The sequence below is a fragment of the Frankliniella occidentalis genome, unplaced genomic scaffold (genome assembly GCF_000697945.3).
Source record: "Frankliniella occidentalis isolate FOCC.00 unplaced genomic scaffold, Focc_3.1 Scaffold135, whole genome shotgun sequence".
NCBI lineage: Eukaryota > Metazoa > Arthropoda > Insecta > Thysanoptera > Thripidae > Frankliniella > Frankliniella occidentalis.
Window position 1 is genome coordinate 294,436 of NW_026267262.1, and position 10,939 is coordinate 305,374.

Below are 10,939 nucleotides of genomic sequence, written 5' to 3' on the forward strand. Positions count from 1 at the left end.
TGTAAGTGTTTAACTCTCCTTTTGTACACTTCTCTATATCGGGCGCTTACTGTAAGGGAAGTGTTCAACAGAGGAGTTGCACACTTACAAGTGCACAAATACCGAGTTCAACACTTGCAAGTGTACTACTACTGAATTGAACACTTGCAAGTATTGAACTTGCGATTGCACACTTACAAATGTTGAGCAGTTGAACACTTGGTTTATCAGTGTGCACACCATAAAATAATTGTGTGAACTCATTTTTGTACGCAGCTGGTGCATTCTTTCTCGTGCAACTGTTGTACAGTACATGCTAAAATTATGAACAATAAATTTTACCCCCCCCCCCCTTTTCTTTTTCTGTCCCTCAGTGGCACACTTGGATTTCCTCGCTCTCTGGATTTCCCTCCTGTGCTGCTCTGAATGCACTCTGCTGCAGCCAGGAAGCTTCCTGCTTTACTTTCGTCATTCCCTGACTGCAGCTGCTGCAGCCACTCTGTCTCTGCAGCCGCTGCAGCTGCTGCTCGTCACTCTCGACGCCTCCTCCTTCGGCTTGATGAAAGACGATCAAATCTCGCCCCCCCCCCCCCGGCGCCCAGTTTCATGACAGCTGTAGAGAGTATAGAAATACAGAAATAGAAATTACTGTGAATAGCAAATGCATTCGTTTCTTAAATATCATCTGCTCTTTTTTTCAGACGCACCTTTTCACTGTACTTAGATGCTAATTGTAGGCAGAGTACAGTCAAAGATTATGTGAGTGGGCTAATTCTACCGACGTTTACCGTACCTTACGTTTTGCGGAAATTACTTAACGGATAACATTCTTGGTGTCATCGGAGGAAATGCCACACCGACATTGAAAGTTTGTATTGCTAGTGTTTTTTTGCTGTATTTTTGACAGTTTTTTTCGCAATCTCAATGAACTCTTTCAACTTTTACAAAAGCTTTGGCCGTCGCCGCCCTCCCACCTGGCCCGGTTTGTTTCCGCCCGCCCGGTTCACAATCAGCAGCAGCGTTGGATTCCAGCGGCGCCCCTCGCAAAATAACACGTTTGCTTTGATTCTCGCGGATATTGCTTGGATATTGCACGTTCCTTTTCGCTACACGCGGGTGGAACCAAAACCTGACGAGCACCGCCCGCCCCCCTCCCCCACCCTCCCGAGCCAATCCTCCAACTGACCTCCGACCATCACCACCAACACCGCGCACCCCATCGGAGGCAAAGTCACCCGCTCTCCTCCAAATCCCCCCTCCCCTTCCCTCGCTCTCGTTTTTCCTTCCGTTCATCCCCTCTCCGCGCGCACTTTCTATCGAAATTAAATCCGACCTGATACGAGCATTAGCATTTTATTGGTTATGAAGCGACTGGGCGTAATCTTGCGCTGCTTGGTCGTGCTCCGCACTTATTGCACGCCTCAACTTTCACTCTCTCTCTCTTTAGAAACTCCCCGCCCCCTCCCCTTCCTTTCACCGCTTCGCTACCCCTTTCCTATCTTTGTTTTCTCCCTTCCTATCAGTTCAAGAAGATTCTTGGTCCTTATCGCACGATGTTCATTCGTTTCAGTAATATAATATCTCTCTCTCTATATGTATATATCTCTCTCTCTCGCTCTCACACACCACTCTCGGCCTCTCTCTCACACATTCCCTCTCTCTTTCCTCCATGACCTTTGCATCTCTCAATGGACGAAAAATAAATACCCCACTGTGACTTGAACGACCGAGCAGCAATAGAGTGTGCGTGGGCGCGGGCTTCTCGGTGGGCGCGCTGTGTGGGCGGCGCGGCGGGAGTCTTTGACTGGATTCGAACCCAACGACGCCCACGACTTTCTCAAGTTGCCCGAGAATCAGATTTTCCCCAGGAGTCCTTGCATTAGTGTCTGCTCCGCACTCCCCCCCCCCTCTCCTTCCTCTCAGCACGAGCCGGCGGCTTCCCTTCGCGCTATGGAGATACCATCTCGTTTCATTCCAAGTTCCGCCACGCCCCGCCCCGCCCGCCCCGCCTGCCACGCCACACCACGTAGGACAACATGCGTATTGAAAAGGGAGGAGGAAGTAGGAGCAGAACTTCTCCGAAGTCGGAAATTCGTCAGGACTGGCGACGAGTGTACAATATGCGCAGAGCACAGAGCGCGGGGGTGTGCGGGGCCAGCAAAAGCAGGGGGAGGGGTGAGAGGGGGATATGGTTCAAAGCCCCCCGGCAAACAATATTAAACCGTTATTTACACGACTCCCCTTTTTGACGTTAATATTTTACGTTGGCAGTATATATAAGTCACGTGAGTGACCTTCGTCCTACCCAGGCACCACCGGTGGCCGTGCCCCCCTAAGGCGTCTGCTCGTGAAAGCTTTAATATTTTCGCCCTTCTGCCCCACTCCGCCGCTCTCACCGGACACTCCCCCACCCCCTGCTGGTGTGGCGGTGGCGTGCTCACGGCGTGCCCACCCAGCGTCAAGCACCGAGTCAGCAAGGCGCGAAAGAGGCCAAAAATTAATCTCAGGAAACACATGCGGGGTGCGGGGTTGGGAGTATGGGGGGGGGGGAGAAAAAAGTGGATCGCGGAGAAAGCTAGAGGAATAACGGGATGGAGAAGGAGAAAGGGGAAAGGGGGGGGGGCGTCATTCCGCGAGAAGGGACCAGCGGAGCATTTACGTAATTGTCCGCGTGATCGTTCTCGAGACGCGCACTGCGTACTGCTCTGCTGCCGCTGTCCAACAGTTGCGCGCATGTGAGTGCTCTTGATCTGCCCGTCGCTTGCGCTGTCTGTCGCTGATGGCCCGTTGTGGAGAGAGAGGAGATGAGATTCGGCGCTGAGTCAAGGGTCTCCCGTCCTTCTAATATGTTGTTTTGTTTCCGATGGTTTTTCGAGAGTACACGGGAAAAAAAACCTCAGCTGCCCTAGCTAAATGTTAGCTGTCCAGGCAGTAGCTAAATTTTAAGCTGTTGGAGCTTATTTTTTGCTGTGGTGGTCAAATATTAGCTGCAGGAACTAATGCTTCCGTATAACAGCTTATCCTGCGTGATCTGGTTTGGATGACGCAATTAGCTCTCTCAACTAATGCGTGGCTACCGCAGCAAATGTTTAGCTGTCAGAGCTGAAAAGGTTAATTAGTGCCTGGGCAGCCAACATATAAGCTATCACAGCTAATCATTAGCTTGTGGAACTTACGTTTTTTTTCCGTGTAACCAAGGCTGTCTCTACCAGAAGGAACTCACCCACCCACCCTTCCCTAATCTTTCCTCGCTCTTCTCGGTTTTTGTGCTCTTCTTCCCCTCCTTTACGGTACTGATACTCGGCGGTAGCGGTACCCACCGCAGCCACCGACTGCTCGCGTTCGCGCGTGGAAGCGGCGAAACGAATAGCTCTTCGCTCAACCCCGACACACACCGCCGCCGCCTCGCCCCCGCAGTTTGTTTCCTCGAACACCCGCGCGGTTAAGTTCGACCCCCCGGCGCTCCGTCCCGCCCCAACCTCGCCTTGCGCTATATGGTTCGACTTAACCTCTCTTCCCGCGTGGGGCGAGGCGAGAGGCGAAGCAGTTAAACGCGGGGTTCCATCGAGAAAAGACGAGACGCTGATGGCGCCCTCCCAGCGGTGAGCGGCCGAACCATATCCGGACGCGGGTGGAGCGGGGGGCACGGTTCTCGGCACCAGCAGCAGTAGCAGCAGCAGAGCAGAGCAACACTCAACTTCGAGAGTCAATGTGAAACTTCGAAATCAACGTCGTCCAAGACTGCAGCAGGCTGAGCAGGTAGGTGCAAGGCAAGGTCCACCCCAGAATTTTTCATTCCTCATTCGGTGACTTTTTGCCGTCCCTGGAGCAGCTGTGGGCAGGTACGCTTCCTGAGAAAGACCCTCTCGGAGCGGTATGGCAGAGGTTAGGTCTGCTGTCCTATGCATCTGCCACCACTGTATCAGTTTTAACAAGGTTAACACGACGGTTCATTCATTGCCATTGAATTAAAACTGGTTCAATATGCGTTATGTGTGCACTCTAACCTCGAGTACACTCGGCTTCGAGATGTTTTCGAAGATTGAGTGAACTCATTTTTACGAGGCCGAACTCCTCAAGACAACTTTTTGACTCAAGGACACAACGACTTTAAATCTAGACCCAATTTTCGTTCAAATTTTTTAAAAGTAGGATCAGTTGGAGCCGATGATTACACACATCCACTTGTAGCATAATAGAAAGAAGGTTGCCAGCGTTCTGCTTTGTTTTGGGATGGCGCTACGTCACGCCACCGCTCGTATGCTAGCTTCTTTTTGCTACTCTTATTGATTGGGTACTTCCTACCGAAGCTAGGCGATTTTTGTCTCTTTGACATATCGTTCTGATAACCTTTTCGACATTGCTTTTCCGCTGTCGTTCGTCGTCCGAGCGCTAAACCAGCTAAACGCACTTCTCTACTGCTGCCAGGGATACGTGAACGTGCGGCGTGACGTCACACCAACAGCTGGTCAGTCGCGGTGGTCGCGGTCCGACCCCAGTCTACTAGTGCAGCCCAGGCCAGGGAGGGTCATTCGCTCTCCAATTCATTCCGCGACTCGACTGAACAGCCAAATGTAAGTTGTTTAGTTGTGGCCCTAAGTGTTCACCGCCTAATTTTCCTAGCGAGGTAAATGCTGTATTATTTTCGGCGATTTAAATTCGCCTAGAGGTAAATTGGCGCAGAAAATAGTAGAGGTACCGGGCACATCTCTTTAGCAAAATTACTGAATCCCCTCGTGCCGGCCGGCCAGCCCCCCCCCCCGCCCACCGGACGGCCGAGGTCCGCGGAATTCCGTCTGAACCTGAACGCCCCGTCCAGCGCGCTGCGCGCCCTGCCTGCAGCTCCTTGAGGTGGACGCGGTGCCGGGCGAGCTGCTGCAGGGCATCACGCCCGTCACGGCCCCGGCGCTGCGGAGCCTCAGGCTCAGGGTGTACTCCAGGTGTATCCACGCCTGGATGCACGCGGACGCGATCCGAAAGTTTCTGGCGGTGAACCCCTGTGTGCAGCTACTGTTGCTCCGGAAACCCAAGTGCTGTGACGGCGGCGTGCCTTGCACGGTGTGTGCCCTGGGGTGCCAACACCGCATTTGGGACAGCAGCGACCGTAAGAAAGACGAGGTCGTGGACTCGTGTTGGGTTGTGATTAACCGGAACTTCTTCCGTCAATAACTAGCCGCTAGTGTATGTTTCCTATAGAATATGAATCATTTAACACCTTTTTTGTAATGACATCGAGGGGCTTTTCTCTATCCTCTCTGCGCAGCACCTTTACTTGCAAAAAAATTGCCTACCTTTGAATCTTTATTTTTTGTTGTAAGACAATCATCTGCATAATAAATATTTTCGTGTGAAATCCTTTTTGCCTTGGCAACCTCTTCGATTTTCTTTTGACGGACTCGTGTCATGGGCCGGGCCCGCATGTTCGCGTGTATGGCAATTGGGTGGGTTCGCTCGCTTCGTTCGCTCACCTCTCATTTCTGACTAACCATTCCGTCGCAGACCGCCGCAGATCGCTAGCGGAGCGGAGCCTCGATCACCACTCACAGTTTACTTCCGGTTGTGGAGATCAAGTCCGGACCCCGCTCGGTTAAGGTCACTACCCCATCTTCTTACATCTAAAAAGTAGGTCAGTCGTCTTTGCAAACAGACGGAGTAGTGGTTCCTTGTGGTTTATCGAGCTGCTCACTAATCGGCGGGTCCCGCCGCTTTTCTAGAACGCACTGAAACTGTGCCGAATTCTCGGTTGGCCATGGACCAGCTCGACCAGCTCCCGGACGACGTGGTCGTGGCGGTGATGCAGTTCCTGGACGTGAAGGACGTCCTCGCCTGCCGCCTCGTGTGCAAGAGGCTCTGCGGCCTGGCCCTGGACCGGGACGTCTGGCGGCACCGATTGCTGGAGGACTTCCACCCGAGCGCGGGCGCGGTGCTGCACCTGGCCCCGTGCCTCGACACGCTGACCGTCATGGGCCGAGTCCTGGCGGCGACCACGACCCGGTGCGCCGTGGCAAAGCTGGAGCTGTTTTCGAATACTTGGGCGGCACCCAACGGCGCGCCCTTGGCCTTGACCCTGGGGTTGGCCTTGCGCAACCAGGAGTCCCTCGGGCGCCTCCGAGGGCTTCAGCTTGGGTGGATGGGATCCGGCTTGACGCTTGCAACCGACGCCTTGGTGAGGACGGTTGCGTCGTGCTCCAACCTGAAGTCGCTCGAAGTCATTGGCCTACCCAACGTCATCCACCCGGTGCAACACGGACCGCCCATGCCTTCGCTAACGTATTTCCGGTGCTCAGTCGACAAGAACTCGGCATCCTTCGTGCACACCATACTGGCCGGGCACGCGGCAACGTTGGAGGAGGTTAACCTCGTTATCGGCGCAGGTCTGGAAATCGCTGACACGTCGACGACGGCTGAACTGTTGGGCACCATGCCTCGACTCCGCAGTCTGCGGTGCCAAGACTTAACGGATACCACCGAGTTCGGCACGATGTTGGTCGAGGCCCTGATCTCGTCCGAGAGGTCCCACCTGGAGCGCCTGGCCCTTCTGGAGGTCAAGGTCGTGCGTCCGCTACTCCTCGCGCTGCCCTCCCTTCCCGCCCTGCGCCACCTCGACCTGGACGCTGTCGAGCCCAACGACGTGCTGCTCAAGAGCATCACTCCCGCCACGGCCCCGGCACTGACGCTGCTGGAGGTTGTGCTGCTTGGGTTTGGACTATGCCCTCACGCCTGGTTACACAGGGACGCGGTCAAGGCGACGCTCACGGCCAACCCCAAGCTGCATATCCAGCTGTGGTGCAACTCTGATGACAAGTGCGTTCCCCAGGATTGCGAGACATGCGTGGTTGGCTGCCACCAGGAAGTGCAGTGGGATGTGGTGGGGAAGATAGGACTCTATTCACATGACCCTGCCAAGTGCCCTTCCCCGGAGGACCACACTGACGACACTGACTGGTCATACCGCCGAACAATTGTCCCCCCCCCTGCACGTGGATTCGTGTGTGATGCTTTTAGACTTTTGGTTTTCGTTTTTGCCTACGTTTTATTCTGTCAGTCATTTTGATTCAATGGTGAACTTTTTAAGAAAACGTGTTTTCAAGCCTGTCACGTTTTTACAATAAGATATATACATTGATATTGTTTGGAGTTATTAGGTTTAGAGTGTGCTGTGCACTCCTTTGATTTGTACTTTTCTTCCCTCATGCTTTTCTGTCCTTCACTAGCGCTCCTTTTTGTTTTCTACTTCCCCTATATGACTTCTAATATGGGAGCCAATTTTTCTGTTATTTGAACTGTGTCTACTGCAATTTTTCAAATCTTCCCGTAGGAGATGTTGAATAAATTATGGTGACTCGTGCCTTGGAGCTCGGTTTTTTTCTTCTCTTTCCCGTCTAAAGTCCATAAAACGACGGCCGCGTGGACGTAAAACAGCGCTTAGGTACGCGGGCCATTTGACGTCTCTAGGTCTCGAATCTGCTCTAATTATTACGCCCCTATACGATAATCGCAACAACCCCTTTTGTGCCGCGAGCGACACAGTGGCGCCCTCCTCCTCTCATGGCGGGGGCGTGCGCGGGCACCTCGCACATCGGCCGCGGTAGGGCGATCAAAGAGACCACCGGAAGCTCCTTCTAAATCTGCAAAAACAGTGTGAGGGGTGGTGGTGGAAGGACGTATAGAAGGCGCGCTCCCGGGGAGCTCTCTGATCTCTGATCGCTCTCCTGGTGGTCAGCTCCGCCCCCTCTCCCTCCTCCCCTCCGCTCTCTCGGCTGGGCGCTCGGTCACGCTTCCGCTGAAGGCTTGCCAGATGTGGCACTATGGTGGAGCAGCTACATTATAGGATACGGCGAATCATTAGCACAAGATGCCACTTTGCACACGGCAATGTATGGCCAAAATAAAGGATTTGGCCCGCTGAGGCATCAAAAATTTCCCTTAGGGAAGATTTTGTAAGCCTCCAAAATTACCATTGCGCGTAACGGGAGGTCCGGGTAGGCAACCCGCCACACACGTCCCCGGTTTTCCGCGCTTCCGATCCGAGGCCCTTGAACGGCCATAACTCAGCCAAAAATGCAAATATTTGATTAACTTCCGTTTTGTTCTTGTAGTGCAGACTTCAAGGAACATTTCTAGCTGCCGTACGATGTTGTTGGTCGCATAGTTTAGACGTGAGGGGCGCGCAAAGTCGAACTTTCGGGAAAATTGACACGACACCGTTCAAGGGCCTGGAACCGGCCCTAGAAGTGCACCTAGGTGCCAAGCAGCGCATGGTCGAAAGCAGAAAAGTGCGAGGAACACGCTCATGTAATCGTTTTTTAAGTTTCATCGGCAGAAATGCCCGTAAAATGGATACAAAGTCAGAAAAGTAGACGGCGGCCGGGGCCTCAGCTGCCGCCCGCCCGCCTGTCCACTAACAATTGACCTTCGTTATAGTGTATTTCGACTGACGGAGGAAGAAGAATAGCGGGGAGAACGTAGGCCTAAACGTTACCGATTGGTCGAGAGCTTCCCGCCTACGTCACGCCGGTAGTGGGGATAGGCGTTCGGCCAATCAGGAATCTCTATGTTCTACCCGCTACTCTTTCTTCCTCCGTTAGTCGAAATACTCTATAGTGCCACCTTCTCATATGTGGTCGTGCTTATTCGTTACATGAAGAGGTTCTCCTACGTTAACTTGCCAAAGTCAGCAGGTCAGCGCAACGGAGCATCGCTTTAGCCGCCCGGCTGGCGTTGCGTCCCTCCCTGACCTCGCATTTCTCTCTGACTCTGACCATTCCTCCGCAGACAGAAGAGCGCCAGCTGAGGCTACCGCGGACACGCAACTTAGATCCCTCCACCACTCGCAGTGTGCCCCCGGTTCGGGAAGGCAAGTACGGGTCCCACGCGAGTAGGTCATCAGCTCATCATCACCGCAAAGGTAGGCCAGTCGTCTGTGCCTATACGGAATAGTGTTCCTTGTGGTTTACAGAGTTGCTCACTAACTGGTGGGTCCCCCACTTTTTCTAGAACGCACTTTGCGCCCTGTCGCGAAACTACGCCAAATTCTCGGTTGGCCATGGAGCAGCTGCCGGACGACGTGCTCGTGGCGGTGATGCAGTTCCTGGACGTGGAGGACCTCCTCGCCTGCCGCCTCGTGTGCAAGAGGTTCAGTTCCCTGGTCCTGCACCGGGACGTCTGGCGACACCGATCGCTCGACGACGACGATTGGAGACGCAGCTCACGCGTGGGCGCGGTGCTGCGGCTGGCCCCGTGCCTCGACAAACTGGTCGTTAGCGCCCGATCCCTAGCGGTGACCACGACCCGGTGCGCCGTAGCAACTTTGAAGCTGTTAACAGCGTCCCTTAGGGGGCGACTTGACGTCGAAAGCGACACCCTGGCCCTGGCTTTTGCCCTAGCCTTGCGCAACCAGGAATCCCTCGGGCGCCTCAGAAGGCTTCAGCTTGAGTTGCCGACCTTTCGCTCGGCGCCTGCAATCGACGCATTGCTGGGGACGGTTGCGTTGTGTTCTGGCCTGAAGTCGCTCGAAGTCCTTACCAACCTACCCAAGCTCATCTACCCGGTTCAACACGGGCCGCCCATGCCGTCGCTCACCCATTTCCGGTGCTCAGTCGACAAGAACTCGGCATCCTTCGTGCACACCATACTGGCCGGGCACGCGGCAACGTTGGAGGAGGTCAACCTCGTTATCGACGCAGGTCTCGGAGTCGTTGAGACGTCGAGGACCGCCGAACTGTTGGGTACCATGCCGCGAATCCGCAGTCTGCGGTGCCAAGACTTTACTGCTACCACTGAGTTCTGCAAGATGTTGGTTGAGGCCTTGACCTCGTGCGGGAGGTCCCACCTGGAGCGCCTGGCCCTTCTGGAGGTCGAGGCCGTGCGGCCACTACTCCGCGCGTTGCCTCTGTTGCCTGCCCTGCGCCAGCTGGACCTGGACGCTAAACCCAACGACGAGCTGCTCAAGAGCATCACCACGGCCTCGGCCCTGACGCTGCTGGAGGTTGCGCTGCATGAGGGTGGGCAATGTCCCCACGCCTGGATACACAGAGACGCGGTCAAGACGACGCTCGCGGCGAATCCCTCGCTTCATATCCAGCTCTGGTGCAACTCTGATGACAAGTGCGTTCCCCAGGATTGCGAGACATGCGTGGTCGGCTGCCACCAGGAAGTTCAGTGGGATGAGGTGAGGAGGATAGGCCTCTACTCGCATGACCCTGACATGTGTCCCTCTCCGGAGGACCACACTGACGACACCGACTGGCAAAGGTCCTACTACCAAACTCCTGACGTCCCCTGTACGTGGATTCGTTTCTGATGCATTTCTCGACTTGGTTTTCGTTTTTGCATACGTTGATTTCGCTCTGTTAGTCATTTCGATTGGATGCTAAATTTAAATTAAAACATATTCGTAGTTTCAAGCCTGTCACACTGTCAATTTCAGATATCCATTGATATTGTTTAGCGTTAGGTTTAGAGTGTACTGTACACTCCTTTGTTTTGTACAGTTCCACTCGTCCTTTGCCTCTACTCCAATGCTCCTTTTTGTTTTCTTTCCCCCATATATGTCTCCAAATATGGGAGCTAAAGACATTTTTCTGTTGTATGTATAATGTATATGTAGGGTGCCTGCTTCAATTTTGCAAATCGTACGATTTATAAGATGATTTATATGTTAATTAAATTATAGTGACCCCTCGCTGGTGAAAATCGTTTTTTCTTTTCCGTCAAAAGCCCACAAAACGACGGCCGCGTGAACGTAAAACGGCGCATAGGTACGCAGGCCGTGCGACGTCGCGTCGTCTCTAGATGGTCACTACTCATTACGCCCCTGTACGACAATCAAACCCATTCTGTCACAAGCGACGTAGTGGCGCCCTAGTTTGCTGGTCGGCTGGTCGCACACTGAGAAGAACGGGGGAATCCCCGAGCCAGGGCCGTAGGAACCGGGGGGGGGGGGGAAGGGAGCGGGTGC

At 54.0% G+C, this 10,939-nt stretch overlaps 1 protein-coding gene across 4 annotated transcripts; it reads left to right on the forward strand.

Annotated features, from left to right (window-relative positions):
* Positions 1-3,300: 3,300 nt before the first annotated feature.
* Positions 3,301-10,646, forward strand: LOC113205841 (uncharacterized). Of its 4 annotated transcripts, XM_052270733.1 has the most exons (5): positions 3,310-3,738; positions 4,408-4,553; positions 5,479-5,605; positions 5,694-6,847; positions 10,151-10,646. In XM_052270733.1, exons 4-5 carry the CDS (start codon positions 5,729-5,731, stop codon positions 10,280-10,282), a joined length of 1,251 nt encoding a protein of 416 aa, XP_052126693.1. In that variant the 5' UTR covers positions 3,310-3,738; positions 4,408-4,553; positions 5,479-5,605; positions 5,694-5,728; the 3' UTR covers positions 10,283-10,646. The 4 variants fall into 4 exon arrangements, with proteins under 4 accessions (XP_026277394.1, XP_026277397.2, XP_026277396.2 ...); XM_026421609.2 differs by lacking the exons at positions 5,479-5,605; positions 5,694-6,847 and adding an exon at positions 8,755-8,887 and having other exon boundaries at positions 3,301-3,738; positions 8,977-10,646; XM_026421612.2 differs by lacking the exon at positions 10,151-10,646 and having other exon boundaries at positions 3,307-3,738; positions 5,479-5,601; positions 5,694-7,334.
* Positions 10,647-10,939: the final 293 nt, after the last annotated feature.

What these genes read in the sequence shown, in the direction of transcription:
- LOC113205841 (XM_026421612.2), top strand. Translation starts at nt 5,729, where the DNA reads ATGGACCAGCTCGACCAGCTCCCGGACGACGTGGTCGTGGCGGTGATG.